Below are 22,992 nucleotides of genomic sequence, written 5' to 3'. Positions count from 1 at the left end.
GAGGTGGTTAGGAAGCCATGCAGGGATGCCTAAGTGGCACTCAGGATTTTGAACCCTGTAAGGGGCAGTGGCATGCAAGATAAGGCTAAAGCTGAGATGGCTGAAGGCCTAGTTAGTAGAGTTGGAACTCAAGAGAGGTGGAAACCAGGAAGGGGCTTGAGGCCAAGAGGTCCAAGCCTAAGCCTTGAGAGTGAGACAGGGGCAGGCCACAACCAAGAGGACCAGAGCCTGAGACAGAGAGAGGCTCTAAGCCAGGCACGAGTAAATGTGCCCAGGCTAGAGGTCTACAGCCAAAGGTACTAGCAGGCTAAGACCAAGAGGACTGAAGCCTGTACAGGAAGGTGGATAACAAGAGTGACACCTGCAAGCAATGGATGTTTCATAGTTTCATAGTTGGTAGGTTCGGAAGGGACCTGAGCAGATCATCAAGTCTGACCCCCTGCCATGGCAGGAAGAAGTACTGGGGTCAAACGACCCCAGCAAGGTGTTCGTCTAACCTCCTCTTAAAGACCCCCAGGGTAGGAGCCAGCATCAGTTCGCTTGGAAGTTGGTTCCAGATCCTAGCCGTCCTGGCTGTGAAGTAGGGCCTCCTGATGTCTAGCCTGAATCTACCCTCTGCCAGCTTGTGACCATTATTTCTAGTCACTCCTGGTAGTGCTTGGGGGAACAGGGACTCCCCCAATGCCTGCTGGTCCCCCCTGACTAGTTTGTAGACGGCCACTAGATCCCCCCTCAGCTTTCTCTTGTGGAGGCTGAACAGGTTCAGGTCCCTTAGCCTCTCCTCGTAGGGCCTGCCCTGCTGCCCCCGACCATGTGGGTGGCCCTCCTCTAGACCCTCTCAGTGCTATCCACATCCCTCCTGAAGTGCGGTGCCCAGAACTGGATGCAGTACTCCAACTGTGGCCTGACCAGTGTCACTTAGAGGGGGAGGATAATCTCCTTGGACCTGCTGGAGATGCATCTGTGGATGCATGACAAGGTGTGGTTGGCCTTCCTGACCGCGTTCCCACACTGTCGGCCCATGTTCATTTTGGCATCAAAAATGACTCCAAGATCCTTTTCTGCCTCTGCACTGACAAGAAGTGAGTTCCCCAGCCGGTAGGTATGCTGCTGGTTCTTCTTCCCCAGGTGCAGCACCTTGTACTTGTCAGTGTTGAAACCCATCCTGTTCTCATCTGCCCACCCCTGTAACCTGTCTAGGTCCAATTGCAGCCTATTCCTCCCTTCTAGCATGCCTACTTCCCCCTACATCTTAATGCCATCAGCAAGTTTGAATAGGGTGGTTTTTACCCCCTCGTCCAAGTCACTGATGAAGATGTTGAACAGCGCGGGTCCAAGGACCGAGCCCTGGGAGAGTCCACTGCCCACATCCCTCCAGGTCGAATAAGACCCATCCACCACCACTCTGGGTACAGCCCTCCAGCCAGTTAGTGACCCATTTGACTGTGTAGCTGTCGATGCCACAGTCCCCTAGTTTTTTAATGAGAATGGCGTGAGAGACAGTGTCGAAGGCCTTCCTGAAGTTCAGAAAGACTACATCCACTGCTACCCCTGCATCTAAGGATTTTGTGACCTGGTCATAGAAAGCCACCAGGTTGGTCTGACAGGACCTGCCTCTAATGAACCCATGTTGGTTGCCCCTAAGCATAACCTCCCCTGCTGGCCCCTCGTGCACATGCACCAGGATAATTCTCTCAAAAAGCTTACCCAGGATTGAGGTAAGACTAACTGGTCTACACTTTCCTGGGTCCTCCTTCCTCCCTTTTTGAAAAGCTATGGGGGAGGGTGGAGACCAATATTAAAAGCCCTTAAGACTTCATTAGTGTACAGGCAGTGACCGCAGACTTAGAGTGGTGCCAGCAGGGCACAAGTTGATCCATTTGGGCACAAGACAAGTGCACAGAGAACACAGAGGTTTCATTTAGTTGGCAGAGGGCCCAGAGACCAGGAGAGTTTGGTTTAGTTGGTTAGACACCAGTGAGAGCTCTCTGGGACTCAGGGGCAGTCTCCCAATTGATCCTGAAGGAACATCAAGGAGTAGCAGGCAAGATAGAAAGGGTTGCACAGAGGAACTGCAGTGGGGGAAGGATTGGAGTGGCCTCTAGTGTTGGCTCCAAATGTCCAACACGGGATCCTTAAAATTCTGGTTTATTAGGCAGATTGAAACACTGTAATGAAGTCAAATCATAAACCTTGGGGCTGGTTCCCCCCCCCACACACACACACAGTAGCGAGCTACAAGAGTCAGGTATACCTATCCCACAGGCGCTGGAGTCTGCCGTCGAGGCTTCTTCCAGCGTGGTGTTATCTTCCAGAATGGGGTCGCCGGCTGGTCCTTCTAGCTGGACAGGTCGGGTGCTGGTCAAGTTGGAGATCAAGAGGGTGCCACTGAGGGTCACTTTTCACTGTTTTTTTATCTGTCCTTGGCAGAGTTTGGTGACTCCCCAGTTTTCAGGTTTGCCCAATCCAGGGGTCATTGACCCTCGTGGGACTTCCCCCTCGGTGGCTACTGGATGGCATCTGGCAGCCCCAGGGGTCGTCCGCATGTACGTGCAGGTTTGTGAGTCCGTTGATGAATTTTGAATAGGGCTCTGGGAGCGGTCAATCTGGAGATATTCAGCCCAAAAGTTGGTCCCTGGCATTGATTAACTCAGACCAGGGCTTCTAGCCCTTGAACAGCGATGTTTAGAGAATTCCCCATTGCTACATTGTCTCCTATTGATTTCTTCAGTTGGTTGATCTGTGGTTTTCCTAGGTGTTAATAGCTGCCTGCTATGCATTCAATCACTGATTCACTGGCTCTTTCAGGGGCCCCCCTGATACAGGGAAGCTGCAGTTTGACTCCTGCCCTTGTTAACATTGTTACAATGTATAACTTATTTCTGAAACTAAACACATTTAGTTGAAAAGTGAGGAGTATAAAATATAAGCTACAAAAGTAATGCCATGGCACACAAATAGATAAAAATACCTAAATACAAGGGGAGATACAAAATGCACACATACAAATTTTAAAACACAATTCCTTATCTTAAAGTGAAAGAAAGAGGAAGGAAGAAAAGGTAGAAGAGAAACATATTCAAAGAGGGGAGAGCAAATGCAGGCAAGAGGAAAAGGGGGCTTTCTGCTACACTAGGAGGCACCATAGCCCCCATCAGGACCCCTCCTGTCACCATATAAGATTACATTAATGCCATGTGGGCAAATTGCAGCAATTTCAAGTACTATCACTTTTGAGTTTCTTTACAGCCGTACATACAGATCCTTGTCAGAAAACATGTTCAAGCAACACACACTCATTTGCAGATGGCTAAGAAATTCTCCTCTTGCCTTCATCCCTAATCCCTGTACCCCCTTTCTTTGTGGCTTTGAGCTAGGCACCTGCATTTTGCACCAGAGTCAAGTTCACACAGGAAATGGCTGCCCACCTTCCTTACAGCTATTGAGCAAGAGCCTATCACACCCATACTGCACATGTGCTTTTTTATGATGTACAAATTGCTGAACAGACAGGTCTAGAAACTGCCTCTCCCTCTCTGACTCACAGATGCATATGTGTTAAGCCAGTTGTCTTGAGTCTGAAGTGAAACGCAATTAATTGGTGGGACACTAAGGCCAAGTGGTCTGCGTAACAAAGACCAATTAATTCCCATTAGGAGCACACTTGAACCTCCAGCCAGCCACTTTCAGAATACCCTACAACAATCTCCTTTTGTCCCGCAGCTCCTAACTCCTTGCTTGGTGCCTATCGGTTGAGATACAGGTGATAACTCTCTCTGTGTGGATGTTTTTAATGTTGTTACAGGATGTGGTAACAGATTGCAAAAGATGATTTATTGCTCCTAATGCAAACCATGAAGAAAGCATCCACATACTGGACAGATGAGCAGCAATAATTAATAATAGTACAGTTGTATTAAAGTACGTTTATCCTGAATAGTGATTTTAATAAGGCACCAAAGGTTATTGATGCTCAGTTATTTCCACATGACCTGTTCACTAGCAAAGAAAGGTTTAAGTGCCAGACCTACATACTCATCTTGAATAGGGGAGTTATGCTACACACTTTTACTCATATCTATGCTTAACGGTAACAAAAATTCTACTGGACAAATTCTGAATTTACTTACATCTGTGCTGCCCCATTGTCTTTAATGGGTTTATGGAGATGTCAGTGACCAAAATTTAGCAAGCCTTTCTGGACATCAGTCAATAGGTTCCATCACAGTCTCCCTTAGCTGTATTGGCTCTGTGAAGTAAAAAGCAATGAAGTCAAAAACAAAAGAAATGTACTTTGGGCACTGCTGCCAGCAAGCAGGAATGGAATATAAAGAGGTTCAGATCTGATAAGTAAGAAGATGACATCCACACCCAGCAAGGTTGCTAGGTCTTCTTATTTTATCACAAATCTTGTGACACCTTGGTATTTTCCTTCAAGTTCCAGCTCCTAGAGCCAAGTGATTGCAAGAGAAGTTTAATTTTCTGTTTTTGTTTGTTTGCTTGTTTTTGACATTTCTAGCTATTGTGGCTATTGAAAAAGATCTTGAAAATATGGTCTGAAGAGGTTCAAAATCCAAAAGCCAAATAAAAAGCATTGTGAACCCATAAACCTTTTCTTTTTATTTCCTGATTTTTAAGTTAACCTCATGTTATGTCATGTCCTGACTCACGATATTTGAATAGTAGGATTTGGTTACACTGATGGAAAAGGAACTCTCCTTTAAAATAAAGACATTTCCCACTGCCTGCATAAGAAAAGAACCTTGGTTTAAGTTTACTGTAATCTTGTTTTGTGTTTATCTTGTGATATGACCCAGGCTTAATCGAACAAAGACAGAAAATCAAGAAGCTGACGTGACCTCTACCATGAGTCCTGATTCCTTTTGCCTCTAGACCAATACGGCTACAACCTGGGTACCTGACACATGGAAGATATCGAATTTTAGCTGATTTTTTAAATTAAATCTTCATAATTGTACAAGGGGATGCAAATTTGACCACCTGAAATCTGAGACCCTTCTGCTGTCTTTGTTCAAGGTAATTTGCATCATCACAGAGCTCAGAGACACCTCACCACATAAGAAATGCCTACCCAGAAGAGCATGCCAACTTTTTACTCCTCTGTGAAATATGAAACACCATAACCAGAAGGAAATACGACTACATCCTGCTTACTACCAAACAACATTGAGGTAAACAGACTATTCCAACTTTTCTCTGAGCTTAATGTGCATATAAAATGAACTGGTCCAAACAGGAGATTGTACCACACCTTCAACTCTTCTATGAACTATGAACTTTTATTTCTACACAGGAGAACTTTTACAATCTTTTCTCCTATGCCTGATGAAAGGTGTTTGTGCCTGAAAGCTTGCAATTAAAGAATTTTTTTTTTGCAAAAATCTAGTTGGTCTAATAAAAGATATCATCTCTACCACAAGTCCTGATTCCAAAATCAGGAAAGCACTTTAAAAATGAAAGAAAGTAAAAAAACAAAACCAAACCCAAAACTTTGTCAGACCCTTACATTTAGAGGAAAGAGTGCATGCAATGACTGCATTATATTCATTATCATCTTATTACTGAAAATAAGAACAGGAGATTAGTAGTTTATCTGTCACAAGCACAAGTAAAACTCAAGTGTTAATGTACTCAAATGAAGAAGGCATTGGTGTTGGTTTATGGTAGGGATCAGAAACTTATGGCCCAAGGTTCAGATCTGGCCTGGCAAGTGATTTCACTTGGCTCATGAAACCCAGATAATGGCAGCAGGGCAATTTAAACACATTTCAGTTGAGGGGGGAATTTTCCAGCATTTGGCCATGTATGCATATGTATCAACAGCAATTTGGTGCTGGAGAGAAGCTGTGGTCAGATTGGAAATGCTAGCCTGGTTCAAACCGAGCTGTATGATTTCAGCCTGCTTCTCTTAAAAAGTTTGCTGGCCCTTGGTTTATGGGTGTCAAATATTCTGTCTTTATTTCTGAGACACCAACATTAGCTAACATTGACTGTAAACTATTCCTTATTGCAAACATAAGGTACCTGGTAAACACTTCATCAAGAATATAGAAATTATTTTTCTGGTTACAAGCATATGATTTGCAGAGCAAAGAAAAAGCTGGAAGAGATTTGACTGCTGCAGATGTGCTTGATGGAACAATTGACAAAAATTCAGTGAAGCAAAGTTCAGAGCTAAACATTATCTACATAAATTTTATTATAGATTTTTAAAAAAATCTGTTTACAGACCTGTGATTACTCATGAACTAGCTCAGCATGAATAGCAGCAGCCACCAATTAAGGCTATTAGCAGGAAGTAGCCAGGACAGTATGATCCAGGTTCTCAGGCCTAGCACCAAATTATAGTTGAGCTCTCAGTTACTTCAGTCCTAAATGGGATTTTGTTTACAGATACCAGGATAGTGATCCTTGGGGCTTTACAGAAAATTATGTTAGAAAGGATGCATGGAAGACATTTAGAATTTAAAAAAATCAGTGGCAGAGATGCTTTTGCTGGCCTCAAATGAACAGCTATATTATCATATGTGCCAGTAAGACAGGTCAGCTCTAACAAAAGTACCTTGTTGCTGCAGGAAAAATTGGCCTGCTGGACCAAAATGGGCCCAGTTTTTTTTTCACACCGGCTGAATGAACAAAACACCCTCTCCATGCCCTGCCCCTCATGCACCTATTCTGGGTTATTCTTACTTCTCCTACAGCTTTACTACCAGATACAAGATGCTATGGATAAACAGGTAATGTGTGTACATCAAATCTATTTTTGCTGGACACGATGTACCTGTCATAGTCATTTCTAATTCACGGGCCTAGGTTTAAGCAGTTTGTAATAAGAGTTTGGGTTTAGATCTATCACTACTGATCCCCATGGTTTCCAGTCCAATGGCCTGGTAGGAGAGCATGTTAAAATAATATAGTATTTATTGAAAATTAGATTCTGTTGTGAAATCAAAATCTAATCTGTGCAGATAATTATTCAGTTACGGAATGGCATCTGTGATTCTTAACCTGCAGACATTTTGTTCAATAGAAAGCTGAGAACTGGGTATAAGAAGACAGTTACAGCTAGCAAGCAAACAAGGTAAATATGATTTCAGGTTCCAGGATCTACCACCACTCTATGGACACCTCACAGTGCATATCTTAAAGTAATGTTTGCCAACAGACATAGCTTCGAATGAGATTGTCTCCTCCTAGGTGGATAAATACTGAGAAGGGAGTGACTCTTTCCAGGAGGAGAGAGAGAAGGTGCATACAGCTTGTGATTTTGCCTGGGATGGTCTCAGGTAAGCAAAAACCACATCATATTAAGACAACTGAGCCTTAGGACACACCTCTGCCAGAGCTCATGGACGTGACCCTTCCTCACAAAAGCAGCCCCAGTATTTTAAGAGAGAAATACAAACCCAGGAGAAGTGGAGGCACCTCAGTGGTGAACTGAACAATGTTAGTAAGTTTAATAGGAGGCTGAAATTGTCTATTTGGAAATGTGTGCTGTAAAAGTCTTGTTTGGCACTGGCTGAGAAGGGAAGTGTGATGTGGGGGATAGTAACTTTGGCATGTTCAGGGCAATCAGAAGGGCATGACAGAACAGAGACTTTTAAGTCCTTCTGCCTTGGGGTGGTTACTGACCACTGCAAAGTCTAATTGGGTAATGCACCAGAGATGCATTTAGTCCTTCACATTTAACAATGAACATGTGAAAGTTGTGCTCATGCATGGTAAGAAAGGTTCCACCAATTAAAAACATGTACCATATCTATTTGTGTTTTGGCTGCTCTGATTTTTGTGTCCCAGAGCACAGATGGAGATGTGATAAGCTAACCAAGCAGTTTTAGTGACCACAGTGCTACAGAACAGAGCTAAACTGACAGACCTAGACAGAGACATCCTGCATCTTACCTACCAAAGAAGTACAGCCCAGGCAGCAGGCATGCCAGCCTCCCCTGTGTTTCCCTGTCATTTCTTCTAACTGCCCTTCTTGACAATATTTCAGAAAGTCACTGAGTCTGAAGGCTGTCTGCTGAGGCTGCCCAAGAGATTTCCAATTAATGTCAGTTGTACAGATGGTTATATGGTCTGTTACGACCTGGACTGAGGGTATCAAACAGATTTCACAAGGGAGCACCAGACTTAGATCTATCTGATTTACCCAAGTCTATAAAGTGCTGCCCTTCCTGGCAACCATGATTTGTATGCATGCATGAATGCGTGTGCACACATTGCAACCCATACTAGAAAGAAACCCTATTCTTAAAAAGATCTTCCCAGAGCCACCCATCCTAGCCTTCAAACAAGCACTGAACCTCGCCAACCTCATCACCAGAAGCAAACTTCCTCAAGCCCAGAACACACCAAAAGGATCCAGACCATGCCATGACAAGAAATGCAAAACCTGCCAACACATCTCCACCCCCCCCCCCCCACAATTACTACACCCCACAACAGAGCCAGCAGCATCCCTGGATCTTACAGCTGCACCTCCAGAAATGTGATATATCTCATCCAATGCACCAAATGCCCTGATGGAAGATATGTAGGAGAGACCAAACAACAACAGCGCTCCAGAATGAATGCACGCCGGAAATCCATCAAAGACAGTGTCGTGGAAACACACACAGAGTACTTTTGGGTCAGGTCAGCAGAAGCTTTTATTCAAAAGAAACTACAGCTGTAGGGGGAGTTCCAAAGTGACATGGATTTCCCAAGCACTTGGAAGGGGTCCCCCCCCAAGAGCAAAATCAGGAGGCTTATATACTTTTTAACAGTTGCTTACAACTCACGTGATCATATAGTGAAATTAGCATGAAAAGCGGCTATAATATTACTTCATTATTTCTTTGCTGTTATCAGGATGGGAATTATGGGGGAGATAGGGTTAGTTCACAAACCTCCTTCTTGCACCTGGAAATCTACTTTGTACATACTTTTTTTTTTTTTTCTACCTTCAAGGCCGCGGTGAGCGAAGCATTTGCAGAAGAGTTACAAAGAACAAACACTTGCCCTTATCTGTTCTACTGTACCGAGCCAGCAATTCTACACAAAGCGGTTATGTCATCTTATAACTAAAATAATCAAAGTTTAAGGCATATATTTTTTCTGATTCCACAGCCCCCCCCTTTGAGACTATTTAGTCTCACTTTAGCCTTAAATTTCCATTCTCATGAGCCCCTCTATTTCATCATGCAGCCTTTCATGTTTTCTTTCAATCTGCTCACACTTTTGTAACACCATTATTCTAGACTCTGCTGTGGGTTTTCTTGCCTTGCTAAAACTTCCCCTGCTGGCTTTCACGCAGCAGAGGATCAGTTGCATTAAGACATAGAACATTATCAGAACTATCAAGACAAACAATATTCCATACAGGATTTTCTTGCCAAGGGCCCCGAAATCTGGGAGCCAGGAGGTTAGCCAAGACCACATTTCTTCTAGACCCCAGTCAGTATTTTCTGAGGCCACTTGATGTAGGACCCTTAACTGATTTCGGATTTTGCGAATGTTAGTTTCGATTCGCATGTCCTGATTGACATAGACACAACAGGTGGAGTTTACTAAGGCACATACTCCTCCCTGGGATACCAATAGGTAATCTAGGGCTATGCGGTGTTGTATAGTTACTTGTGAGATCTGGGAGATCTCTTTTTGCAGAGCCTGAATTGCATCCGCAGTGGCATTTCCCATAGCTTCCATTGTGGCTGAAATGTTAATTATGGCTAGTTCCAATTCTCTTACTCCAAGCCACGGTATGAAGGTTCTCACAAATCGATGGAACCCTGTGTTTCTGGTAGCTAAGGGGTTAACCGCCCTTTTCATGTGATGGTTGAAATTTTTTACTTGTTCCAGATATATTGCACTATGCATTTCGAAACCAGGGATAACACGTCCAAGAGTGCATGCCCCCACCCAATTCCAGGGCAAGATTTTATGAGCCCTGTTTCCGCAGAGCCAGTAAAGGCCTGGGGCAGAAAGGGTACTCAAATCTCGGCAGTTGTTGTGCCCTATCCGGCACTTTCGATTGATATGCATCGTATAGGACGGTCCACGTTCAGCTGTTATTCTGCTGGACCGAGATATATTACAAGAAGTAAAATTGGAGTGAATGTAAAATTCTGATCTGTTTGCAATGAGAGCAACATGAGGTTCCTTAGAAAAGTTGTAGACCATGAATCCTGTACAATTGAGAGAGGGTACGTTACCCAACAGGATTCCACTGGTGCTACTAGGGCTATAATCTAGAGTAGTTAGGCAATGAGGGTAGTGTTCTACAGGTGTGGCTTTATTATAAGCTCCGGTGTTGTTGGATCTGTAACAGAAAGGCGCCTCTACTCTTGGGGAGATTATCCAGTTAGCAGGGGCGGCCCTCCATTTTTTAGGAGCGGATCGATGGGCAGCTAACGAGTAGTGTCTAACGAAGCCGCCGTTTATTGTTCCCCATTGCTGGAGGGATATTGGTACTCCGATCATTGGGATTCCTTGGTGTAGGTGTGCTGGGCTGTGAGAGCATATCCAGCAGTCACTTTTATTTCCAGCTTGAGCCACCGCATGGGAGATCTGCAAATACAAATTTTTCTCCCACCCCCCTTGGGTGATACTGAGATACCCAAGTGTGATATATAAGGATATCAGTGCCATTTTTAGATACAGGAGGGACAAAGAATCTTAACAACAAACATAACCAGCACCAGTAAGAAAAAGAACACTACCAGCCAAACCCAGGATGGCAGCCAAAGTCTTTCTTCGTCCTCTGGGCTCAAGTTACCTAAAGGACTGATAATGTCGGCTCTTGGTCTTGATCGAGGTGGTGATCTTCCGAATGGGAGCATTCACTTTCTTCGAGGCCGAAGATGATATCTTCGTTCTTCAACTGATGAATCCGGCTGGGCTGAGGTGTTGGGTGCAGGGGAGAGGTTACTAGCACTTGCACCCTGATGCTCCTCACTTGCCTGAGTGAGGTCCTGAGGGTCTTTGTCCTTGGCCTCAGGGAAAGATCCCAACCTTGGTTGGAATACAGCTGCTTCGGGGTCCAATGGAGGTGATACCTTCTTGCAGTGCGAGGCGTGAGTCCACGTTTGGTGACCTTGGCAACGAACAGCAGAATTAGTGGTCAGAAGTACCTGGAAAGGTCCTTTCCATCTGGGTTGAAGTGCGTTTTTCCGTTGATAGACCTTTACGTAGATCCAATCCCCTGGTTCGAGGTTGTGACAGGGAACATCCGGTGGTTGAGGTAAGGCTTCTTGGACCTGTGAATGAACAGACCTGGCATACTTCATTAATGCCTTGCAATAATTTAGTACAGTTTCATCAGTTAATTGTAGGTCTGTTTGGTGAGGGGCAACAGGTGGTGTAGCTGGCATCCTCATGGGTTGTGCCATGAGTATTTCATAAGGGGTTAGGCCATGTTTTCTGTTAACAGTGTTTCTAATGTGCATAAGAGCAATGGGCAGTGCATCAGGCCATTTGAGGCCTGTTTCAGCACAAATCTTCGAAATGCGCGTTTTTAAATCAGAGTTTTTACGTTCTACAGCACCACTTGACTGTGGATGATAACTACAGTGTAGGTGTTGCTGTATGTTGAGTGCTTGGCAGATGTTTTTTACTATCTGTCCTGTGAAATGGGTGCCACGGTCACTATCTATTGTGAGAGGCAATCCAAATCTAGGGATGAATTCTTTGAGCAATTTCTTTGCTACAGTGATGGAATCAGCACGTACGCATGGGTAGGCTTCCACCCATCCAGAGAACACATCAATAATAACAAGAATGTATTCATAAGAACAGCACTTAGGTAGCTGCACAAAATCAATTTGCAGATTTACAAACGGTCCCCATGGAGGGGGATGGGCTGCGGGTGTCGTTTTTACCCGTTGCCCAATGTTGTGAGCTAAGCAGATGGGACAGGAGCTACAGTACTGTTGTGCCATGGAAGGAAAATTTGGGGCAAACCAATTTCTTTGTACTGTAGCAATCATTCCTCCTTTGCTCGTATGGGCCACAGAGTGGGTTAAACGAGCAAGATGTGGCAAAAGCTCTCTAGGCGCCACCAGGCGGCCGTCCGGGGAGCGCCAGAGAGAGTCGGGGTGCAGTGAACATCCTGCACGCAGCCAGTCATTTATTTCCTTTTTTGGGGCCTGATTTTGAAGAAGGGCCAGACTTGAAAGGCTAGCCAAAGGAGACTGGTCTGCTGAAAAACAAACAAAAACAGAGTTAGGAGCCTGTGGGCCAGAAAGGGCCGCATTTCTGGCAGAACGGTCTGCCAGATCATTTCCTCGTGTGACATCATCAAACGGTTTCTCATGAGCTTTACATTTAACAATAGCAATAGCAAGAGGCAATTGAACAGCTTCTAAGAGCGCTTTTACATAACAACCATGACTGATTTGGGTCCCTGATGAAGTGAGGAACCCTCTTTGTTTCCAGATTTGTCCAAAATCATGAACAACACCAAAAGCATACTTAGAGTCAGTATAAATGGTTGTGGTTTGATTTTTTGCAAGAATGCAAGCACGTGTTAAAGCAATGAGTTCAGCAACTTGAGCAGAACGAGCTTGGGGTAAAGAATAGGCTTCCAAAACAGCATACTGAGTGCATACTGCATATCCCGCAACTAATTTGCCTGCATCATTTCTAAGACAGGAACCATTAACAAACAAAACAAGGTCAGAGTTCGGGATAGGAATGTCCTTGAGGTCAGTTCGAGGGGTTAACAATTGAGTTGTGATAGACAGGCAATCATGAGGCTCACCATCAGAGGCAATAGGCAGAAGTGACGCAGGATTCAGAATTGAACAGCGATTTAAGGTTACATTTGCAGCTGACAGTAGAAGTTTCTCATATTTAGTAAGACGGGAATTGGAAATGTGCTGAGTTTTGCCCTTGAGCAGAAGGGCCATCACAGCATGTGGAACTGCAACGGTTAAAGAGTGTCCCAAAACTAGAGAATCTGCCTTTTCAACCAACAAGGCAGCAGCTGCAACTGAACGGAGGCAAGGAGGAAGTCCCGCAGCTACGGGATCAAGGGCAGAGCTGTAATATGCAATTGGGCGATGCTTTTCACCATGCAGCTGAGTGAGTACTCCTAAAGCGATTCCTTCCCGTTCATGACAAAACAAGGTAAAGGGTTTCTTATAATTAGGAAGTTCAAGAGCAGGAGCAAGAGTGAGGGCTTGCTTAAGGACCACAAATGCTTGTTCGGCTTCAGGAGTCCAAGGGAGGGGTTCCAGGGTGGTATCATGAGTGAATGCTTGCAAGGGTTTTGCGAAAGCAGCATAACCCAGGATCCACTGTCTACAATAACCCGTTGCACCTAAGAATCCCCTCATCTGTTTTCTAGTTATAGGTTTGGGAATGTTGAGGATAGCTTCAACTCTACTAGGGGAAAGGTGTCGTTCTCCTGCTGAGATATCATGCCCTAAATAATGTACCTTAGACTTGCAGAGCTGCAATTTAGATTTTGAGGCCTTGTGGCCTTTCTGAGCTAAAGCTGTGAGGAGTGTCAAAGTATCTTGCTCACAGGCCTCTAAAGTGGGCGAGGCTAACAATAGATCATCAACGTACTGAACAAGGGTGGACCCCCCTTTGAACGTGATAGGATCCAAATCTTTTTTTAGGATCTGGGAAAACAGGGTTGGGGACTCTGTATATCCCTGAGGGAGTCTTGTCCAGGTATATTGAAATCCCTGATAAGTAAATGCAAACAGATACTGGCTATCCTTATGAACGGGGATAGAGAAAAAAGCAGAACAAAGATCCACTACTGTGAAATATGTAGCATCTGAAGGGATACAGGAAAGAATAGTGGCAGGGTTAGGGACCACGGGGAAAGCGGGTAACACAGCGGCATTTACAGCTCGAAGATCTTGCACAAAGCGATACGTATCTTTACCAGGTTTTTTGACAGGTAGGATAGGTGTGTTGCAAGGGGAGCGTATTGGGACAATAATCCCTTGCTCAAGGAGTGAGGAAACGACAGGCTTGATCCCTTCCTCAGCTTCCTTTGAGATGGGGTACTGCGGGACACGAGGAAGTGGCTTGGCAGGGTTCAGGATGATACGCACTGGTTCAGCACTCAGCATGTGCCCCACTTCATTCGCATGGGTGGACCACAGCTGTGGAGGTACTCGTGCCAACAGTTCCTCTTGCAAGAAGGAAGTGTCAGAATCAGAGTACTCCTGGGTTAGCAAAGCCACAAGCTCGGTTTCCCTATGTTCCGGTACCTCAAGGTAAACACCATCTGGGCTACAATAAATCACGCATCCCAGTTTACACAGCAAGTCCTTACCAAGAAGGTTGACAGGTGCACAGGGGCTAAGAAGAAAGGCATGATTTTTAGACAAAGGGCCAATAGAGATGGAGACAGGTTCAGAGACGGGATGTGGGATAGGTTGTCCGCCTATACCGACAGCATTTACAGTTTCAGGAGAATAAGGTAGAAAAGGAAACTCAGCAGCCTTTAGTGTGGAGCGGGACGCTCCGGTGTCGACCAGACAGGAGACAGGTTTACCAGAAATAAGGCATTCAACAAACGGACCAGATTGGTCAGTAGCAAGCAAAGGAGCAATGATGTCACTGTCCCTCAGGCTGTCCTATTCAACACTGGGAAAATTGACAGGAAGTGGAGGTGGGGGCTGGGGTCTGGGTCCTTGGCCGGGGCGGTTGGGGCATTCTGATTTCCAATGTCCTTCTTGCTTGCAATAATGACATTGGTTCCCATAGCCTGGGTTTTGTGGGCTCAAGGATCTATCTCTTCCCCTGAATCTACCCGGGCCTCCCCTTCCCCGTCCTCGTCCCCTTCCTCTACCTGGACCCTGCAACTGAGAAATCTGTAAGGCCATTAACTTAAACTCGGCACTGTCTTTAGACCGTTCCAATTTGTTATGAAAATGGTTAGCCGCAGCAAGGACTTCGGTCAAATCTTTAGTTTTCCAGCCAATAATTACTGTTTGAATTTTCTCAGCAATTTTAGGGTTAAGTTCCTGGACGAATGCTGCCACTATTGCTTGTTTAGCATTTCCGACTGGGTTATCCATTCCTGAGTATCGTTCAAATGCCTGTTTGAGGCGTTCTAAATAGTTACTGGGGTGTTCATTTTTGTTTTGTTTACAGGTATTTATTTTGGTCCAGTCTGCCTTTTTTGGGCAAATTGTGAGAACTGCCTGAACCAAAGCATTTCTCTTGTCAATAAAGTTTTGGCCAATCCCTGGGTTTTGATCTGGCCAAGTACAGGCAGCGTACAGACGTAGCATAGTTTCCTTGGGCAAAATGGATCGCATGAGCTGATTAATGTCAGCCCATGTTGGATTATAACAATTTATAACAGTCTGCAATTCTTCCTGAAATTTTTCTGGGTCTTCCCTGATTTTTGGGAACTTTTGAGTTAAATTGTAGAGATCACCTGGAGTCCAGGGTGCATGCACAGTTACTATATTTTGTCCATCGTTGCCAATGCCTGGCATTTGTCTTAGGGGGTAAACTTGTGCAGTTCGGGATCTCAGATTGATGGGAGATCTTTCCATGCCTATTCCCATTCTTCTAAATACACCTGTGGTGGGTTGTGACCCAGGAGTAAATTGCCACACTGGTGATGATTGAGTGGCAGATATGGTGGATGAGTCCGGACTATTAAGCTCCGTGGATGGATTTACTGAAGGAGCTTCAGCTAATGGGTCACTAGCCTGGGCTGCAGCCTGATGTTGAACCGGTTGTTGCTGATGTGGGAGTCCCAGGAGAGCCGGGTTCGAACAAAGGTCAAGGATATCCTCTGCTGGCTCCGGTGGTGGGGGCGCCCCGGGCAATGCTGGATACATTGGAGCGGTGGCCAGCGTGTAATTTGGGGGAGCAGCCAATTTCTCCCGAACAGCTTTTAACTGCTGTTTTAATTTTTCTTGAGAGTCTTTTAGGCTCCTAGTTTGAGATTCTGTCCGCCTTTTGGACATTTCATCATACCAATAAAAGAACGCGTCCCACTGGTTTTGTGGTGTTTTGGATCCACGGGACTCTAACGCCCCTCTCAAGTGCACTATTTTATCCTGATCAAATGTTCCTTCCTGTGGAAAATGTTTCACAGGATCATCCCTAGTATACCAGTTCCACTTATCCAGGTACTTGCAAGTCTCGGGAGAATAGTGTGTGTACATAAAGTACGCCGGAGTCCCCTTAGGGGGGACAGGAACCTGTTTAGACTGACTTGTTCCCATTTTCAGTCACACAGGGAGACGTAGGAGAGGCTTATTTAGGATGTCCGGGCCGCTCAGTGCCTTGCCTCGCAGTTTTTCACTGCCCAGACAAAAGGCTTCTGACCCGACACCGGCTCATAAAATGGAAATGGGGAGGGAAACACTAGAGGGATCCTTTCACTCCTGCTTTCGGCAGAAGCTACTGGGACGAGGGGTTTGGAAAAGACAAAATCACTCAGACGCCCTGTCCACTGGGTCACGAGGTTCCAGTTGGGTCCCCTTGCTTTCAAAACTGCCCTGTCAGGCAGAATTGGGGCGGCTGAACCCAACCGTAGTCTCAGTCCTGGTCAGTGGCTCATATTTCTAAATACACACACACATTCATTCAATAAGCCCTGTCCACTGGGTCACGAGGTTCCAGTTGGGCCCCCTTGCTTTCAAAACTGCCCTGTCAGGCAGAATTGGGGCGGCTGAGCCCAACCGTAGTCTCAGTCCTGGTCAGTGGCTCATATTTCTAAATACACACACACATGCACATTTATTCAGTCAGCCAGACCTCCTACCCCACACCGCCTTAGTTAATTAACTACAAGCCCGATGTGCTGTTGGATGAAGGTGCCTCAAACAGTTTCTCCCTAAAACGTACGTTACCAGACACAAAATGGGATCCTTTACCAGACAGAAAATTTTAGCCGGCAGTAAGGTTCAGACTGACCTGTTTTAACAAGGTTCAGATCCAGTTACCACGGCCAAGTTGGGAGCCTACAGGCAGTCCTCCTCCGAAACCCCAATAGAGATTTTGAATTAGGTCTCTTACCTCTCAAGTTTGGCGCCTCAGGGTTCGGGGGGGGGTAGCCTGCGGTCCTCCTTCCTCAGCCTGTGTTCTGGATCCGAGTCACGGCACCAGGAATTGTCGTGGAAACACACACAGAGTACTTTTGGGTCAGGTCAGCAGAAGCTTTTATTCAAAAGAAACTACAGCTGTAGGGGGAGTTCCAAAGTGACATGGATTTCCCAAGCACTTGGAAGGGGTCCCCCCCCCAAGAGCAAAATCAGGAGGCTTATATACTTTTTAACAGTCGCTTACAACTCACGTGATCATATAGTGAAATTAGCATGAAAAGCGGCTATAATATTACTTCATTATTTCTTTGCTGTTATCAGGATGGGAATTATGGGGGAGATAGGGTTAGTTCACAAACCTCCTTCTTGCACCTGGAAATCTACTTTGTACATACTTTTTTTTTTTTTTCTACCTTCAAGGCCGCGGTGAGCGAAGCATTTGCAGAAGAGTTACAAAGAACAAACACTTGCCCTTATCTGTTCTACTGTACCGAGCCAGCAATTCTACACAAAGCGGTTATGTCATCTTATAACTAAAATAATCAAAGTTTAAGGCATATATTTTTTCTGATTCCACAACAGAAATACCCAATTACCGGTGGGGGCACATTTCTCACAGGAGGGCCACTCTCTCTCCAATCTCTCAGTCCTGATCCTCAAGGGAAACTTACACAACACTTCCCAGAGAGGAGCCTATGAGCTCCATTTCATCAACCTCCTGGATACTAGAGATCATGGACTAAACATAGACGTTGGATTTTTGATACATTATAATCTGCCTGGCAACTGACTCCCCAGCCCAGCCCCTGGCTTCTTTACTTTTCATTCCATCCAAGAAGAGCACACACCAACTGCTGCAGCTTCCTTAGCCTGACAAAGGGTTTTTGAACCCGAAAGCTTGCTTAATAACTATTCTCCAACCATTTGGGTTGGTCTAATAAAAGATATCAAATTCACCCAAGGAACCTTGTCTGCCTATGTCCTTAGACCAACATGGCTACAACCTAAACCCCTGCACACATATACACACACCACCTGCCACAGAGCCACAACTAATTCTCTAGTGCTAGTATGGTCTGACACTAGTGCCTCATGCTCGTGACAGAAAATTACCTCCCTAACACCTGATTCCTATTTAGAAAGTGGCTGTCTATATAGCTCAGACACTTCAGGTTTCTGGAGCCATATAGACAACTCAGCAGAGACTACTTTGTCCTCTTAAAGATGTGAGGAATTGGTTTTGGGGTGTGTATATCAAAAGCGGGCAAAAGGATTGCTTTAGACTGAACAATTCACACAGAAGCAGTTTGGCCATGTGATACACTCTGCTGCCATTGCTATGGAAGGAACTAGATATACCTCTATAGCCCTTTACAGTATAGAGACTAGGCCTGTGTGAATAGGGAAGTATTCAATTCAGATTTGGATCTGGCTGATTCAGAGGACAGTGGTTCGATTTAGAGATTCAGATCACTGTCCTGAATTGATTCATTTGAATCAGCTTTGGAAGATTTGGCGCTGATTTGGAGAGATTCAGTGATTCAGATCAGTCGAGGAGAGGCAGGCACAGCTGGGTGGCTCCTCTGGCTGTGCCTGCCTCTCCCCAGGCGAGGGGAGCTGCGGGAGAAGCCCCCATGGCTGCCCTGCCTGGCCTTATCCCCTGCCTGGCCCCAGCCTCCTGGCACTTAAAAAAAAAAGCCCTGTACTCACTGGCTGCAGCTGCGGTGATTAGGGGCTCTGAGGGATTGCCCCCAGTCTCCCCCACCTGGCACCTGCACAGCAGCTGCCCCATGGTGCTCGCTGGGGCTGAGCGGTGCTGGGTTCCGGCTGACACACAGAGTTGCCCCAGCTCCCAGACAGTACGCAGCACCCTGCCGAGCCGTGCTGCACCTGTGCAATGCGGCAGCTGCTGCATGGTTGCTAGGTGGGGGGGACGATCCCTGCTACCCGCCACTGCCCCACACTGCATGAGGGGGCTCTGCCATGAGCCCCCAGAGTCCCCAACCGCCACTGCCAGATCTAGTGAGTGCGGGGCTTTTTTTCTTTTTCTTTGTTTTTGAAGTGCCAGGAGGCTGGGCCAGGTGGGGGATGGATCCAGGCAGGGAAGCCATGGAGGCTTCTCCCCCAGCTCCCCTGGCTGTGCCTGCCTCTGACCTGGTGGGGGGAGCTGTGGGGGCTATGTCCTGCTGCCACTTGCTTAGCCGGCGTGGTGCAGGGCGGGCGTGCAATGCAGGCATGGCTCACTCCAGGCAGCAGCAGGGCATAGCCCCCACTCCCAGTGCTGCTGTGCCCACATCAGCACTGAGAGCGGGGGCTATACCCTGCTGCCACTTGCCCCCTTCCACCTGGAGCAAACTGCGCCCGCATCCCGCATCCCCGCCTCAGCTGGGCAAGCGGCAGCAGGGCAGAGCCCCTGCTTCCAATGCTGCCGTGCCCACATCCTGTGCCCCCCTCCCCAAGTAATGTGCCCCCCACCTTGACTGGGCAGCTTGTCAAATCAGCTACCAAAGCACAGCTCTAATAGAGACCCACCAGTCCTTCCCAGAAGCCACCTAACATCCACTAGAAGGAACTTTCTGGCCATTGCCCATAGAGACTGGCTTTGAACTCATAATTTGGCAGTGGTAAATACAAGAACAGAATCTCAGATACACTCAGCCCTCCACCCCAGCCTTCTTGTCATTTGCTTTTAAAACCAGCTATTCAACTGCTCCTCTTCTCCATCTTGGGGGCCTGATGTGAGTTCCTAGGCATGTCTCGGGTCATCTTTTTCTTTTCACTTGCATGCAGAAGTACTCAAGTGGTTCAGGGATCTGCTTTGGAACTTTCATTTCTGCAGCCAAATTGCACACAAGGCAAATTCTCAGAACTGCAGCATGGTTACTTAGAGTTTCCTGCTAAAAATGCCTCAGGTGAAAACATAAATTCATGGCATGAGCAATATTAAAAGCCACAGAGTGAGCAAAACAGCCCTATCCAGCTCATTCTGGCAAAGAGCACATGCTTTCAGGACATCATCTGAGCTTCAGAAAGAGACAATGAATGACGAAAATCAGGTTCTATAAGTAAAAGAATATGACTCTGGAGTTCCCCCACTAAGGAAGCTTTCACTTCTACAATTTCCAATGATGAACACGTTCTTCCTTTATACCTGCCAACTTGAGGTTTCCAAGCCATTTCACTCTTAAGTAGCCAGTGTCAAACAAATCGATAAACCTGTGTCCCAAAGATATATTTTTGTGTGTTCATAGCTTCTCTTTGATACAGGACATAACTGAAAACCTTCTTGTAATAAAGGTTCACAGCACACAATGAGTCGGCAGCATTGATCATAAGATGAATGCCCAGTTGCCACCGATTCCCTCTATGGACTTGAACAAGTCACTTAGGCCAGACCTGATGCTTCAGTGTTTGGGTGCCCAAGCTGAGATGCCTTGAAGAGGGGTGGATTCTGATTTTATGGGCATTCTTCCAACTCCAGCTGAGGGCAATGCGAGCTTTGAGTATTCAGCACCCCTAAAAAATCAGCCTGAGGCACCCAGTTTTGAAAAACTGAAGCTTTAATGTCTTTGCTTGTCGGTAAATTGGAGATGACGGTGATGAGGATAGTACTAGGGATCCTTCTCCACCTCATGGAAATGAATGTGAAGATAAATTCATCCCTGTCTGTAGAATGCTCAGGAGTGACATTGGTGGGCATGGATAGACAAGTATTGTGGTAGAACCATATAATACCTGAATTAAAATCTCATTCATTGTCTTCACGATACCCTGGGCCCAGGCAGGGGCAGATCCAGGGGGGTGTGGTGGTGCTATGGTTAACAATCAGTTCACTGGCTAAGAGCTCCAGTTTTTGCCAGAAGACACATCTGCAGTGAGTTCACTGTCATGACTGCAACCCCACTTTGCAGCATCCACTGCTGAGCTGGGTATCTAATACACATAAAACTTTGGGATGAAGATGATGTCAGACAACTCCATTCCTTAGGCACACTGGACCTTCTACCACAAGCTGGAAGCAGGTAAGACTTCTTCAGGAGCTGGCTGACAAAATGGGTAAGTGCTCCACCAGGGTGAAGGACCTAGTGTGCTTTGGCAACCCGCCTTCTCTTATATACACCCAGACAAAGAAAAATAGGCCACATTCTCCTCTTAAGAACAAAATAAAAGGAAACAAACCACATTGGGCAGATGCTAGTTACAACACTAAATGCACAGCTGGAAGACACCCAGATACTATGGGGAATAGCATGATGTATGGGTACGATGTATGGATTAAGCAAGGAAAAAAATTGCTACTGCATGCTGAACCTCAGTTTTGCATCAGGATCTCCTAGTTTCTGTGTTGTTCTAATGCTGAATCTGGTGGCAACCAGAAATTCTGCAGCAGCTTCAAGCGACTAGAGTTGGGGTTTTTTTGTGGTAAATTAGACAATGACTCATAACTACTACAGTGTCCTGCTTGTTACTTCTTATATTCAATTAAGTGAAGGTTGTGCTACGTATAGATTTCTCTTTTCTGATGGACATCATCAAAGCCATTCTTCTGAGATAAATAGCAGGCGGTGACTTAGATCAGTGGTTCTCAAACTCTTTTTGTAACAGAACCCATTTGTAAACAGTGATGGCCAGTCCTGATCCAGTGCCCCTCACTCCTGGCTTGCTGCCCCCCCCAACTGGGTGAGTGGAGCAGGGGGACCCCAAAGAGCCTCAGGAAAGCCTCTTGCAGATTGAAACCCTGATAGCTTGCAATGGAAAAGCCAGTTTCCCACATTTTTCTCCTTTAAAAGAGAATCCATTTTGAAAGTCAGTTGATCCATTTTGAAAGTTTGTTCACGACTCTTTCATTCTTGTGGCCCACTTTTGGGTCATGACTCATGGGTTGAAAACGCTGACTTAGATGATCTGATTTCACTTCCTGATGTGAAGTTAGTAGTGTTAGAGCAGTGAATCCCAATTAGGGTTCCACAGCACATACTCTTAGGTGTGCAAATATAATGTACAGGATAAATGCAGAGCTTTCAAATAGAAATCCATAGCTGGGGTCTTTCTAAGTTCTTCGCAACAGAAGAAAAGCCCTGCTGTATTATTTTAGTGTAGTCAAAAAGAGAATGAAAACTAATAGCTGAGCTTTTTCGTTGTAGCCACGTTGGTCTAAGCACCCTTCTTCAGGCATAGGAAGTCTCTGCTGTTCTGAGACTCCAAGGAATAACAGCAGAGACTTCCTATGTCTGAAGAAGAGTGATTGCACCCAAAAGCTTGCAAAAAACTTTTTTCCAACTACTCAGTTGGTTTAATAAAAGATATCACATCTACCCAAAGAACGTTGCCTAACTAACAGCTGACATTTTCCAAGGGTTCCTCAAATCTATCCAAGGGTATGTTGAGTCTAAAAAGGTTGAGAACCAGTGTGTTAAGAGTGATGTAGCTGTTATAGTCCAGGAATTATGTGAGATGCAAGGAGTTTGTTGTTTGTTATCTTTTATTAGGTCAGCTGCATAATTGGGATAAAGTTAGACAAGCTTTGGAATGTAAAACATTCTTCTTCAGGTCTTATCTTAGGCAGACAGGGTCCTTTAGGTAAATCTGGTATCTTTTATTAGACCAGCTAAAATAGTTGGAAAAAATCTTCTTTGCAAGCTTTCAGATACAAACACCTTTCTTCAGGCAGAGGAAGCATCTGCAGTTGTTTTGTGCTCTTCCTGGATGGCATAAAAGCCAGAAGCCAGTATGCAAGAATGCAGATCAGTGAAAATGCAAATGAGTGTCAGTGAGGGTCAGAGGGGTGAGAGAAAATGTGTGAGAAACAGGTGGGGAGAGGGGGAAGGGAAATGGTGAACTGTTGATAAAATGCACTTGGTAAACTGTAGAGAGGTTACCTGGGGTATCAGATGTTAGGCAGGTTATAATGTGCCATAAATCCAAAGTTTATATTAGTCCATGATTTGTTGTATGC

General features: G+C 45.6%; 1 protein-coding gene and 1 long non-coding RNA gene across 8 annotated transcripts in view; one reads left to right on the top strand and one right to left on the bottom strand.

The window, feature by feature from the left end:
* Positions 1-5,406, top strand: part of LOC109282617 (uncharacterized) — a 79,716-nt gene extending 74,310 nt beyond the window's left edge. For all 4 annotated transcript variants that reach the window (XR_002089649.2, XR_009459983.1, XR_002089648.2 and 1 more), the window contains one exon: positions 4,818-5,406. This is a non-coding gene — a long non-coding RNA (uncharacterized LOC109282617). The remainder of the gene's footprint in view (positions 1-4,817) is intronic.
* LOC109282619 (syncytin-A-like) overlaps positions 1-22,992 on the bottom strand; it is a 61,250-nt gene that overhangs the window by 23,869 nt on the left and 14,389 nt on the right. Inside the window, exons 2-3 of one of the 4 annotated variants that reach the window (XR_009459982.1) lie at positions 4,131-4,249; positions 2,133-2,888 (exon numbers count right to left, since the gene is read on the bottom strand). Coding sequence is in view for 1 of the 4 variants with exons in the window: in XM_059722516.1 (XP_059578499.1) it covers positions 9,169-10,653 (1,485 nt within the window). In the remaining 3 variants the exon portion in view is untranslated. The other 3 variants (XR_002089655.2, XM_059722516.1, XR_009459981.1) reach the window with 3 other exon arrangements.

This window comes from Alligator mississippiensis, chromosome 2 (genome assembly GCF_030867095.1).
Source record: "Alligator mississippiensis isolate rAllMis1 chromosome 2, rAllMis1, whole genome shotgun sequence".
Classification (NCBI taxonomy): Eukaryota; Metazoa; Chordata; order Crocodylia; family Alligatoridae; genus Alligator; species Alligator mississippiensis.
Note: the sequence above shows the minus strand (reverse complement) of the source record. Positions and strands in the feature narration are given on the sequence as shown.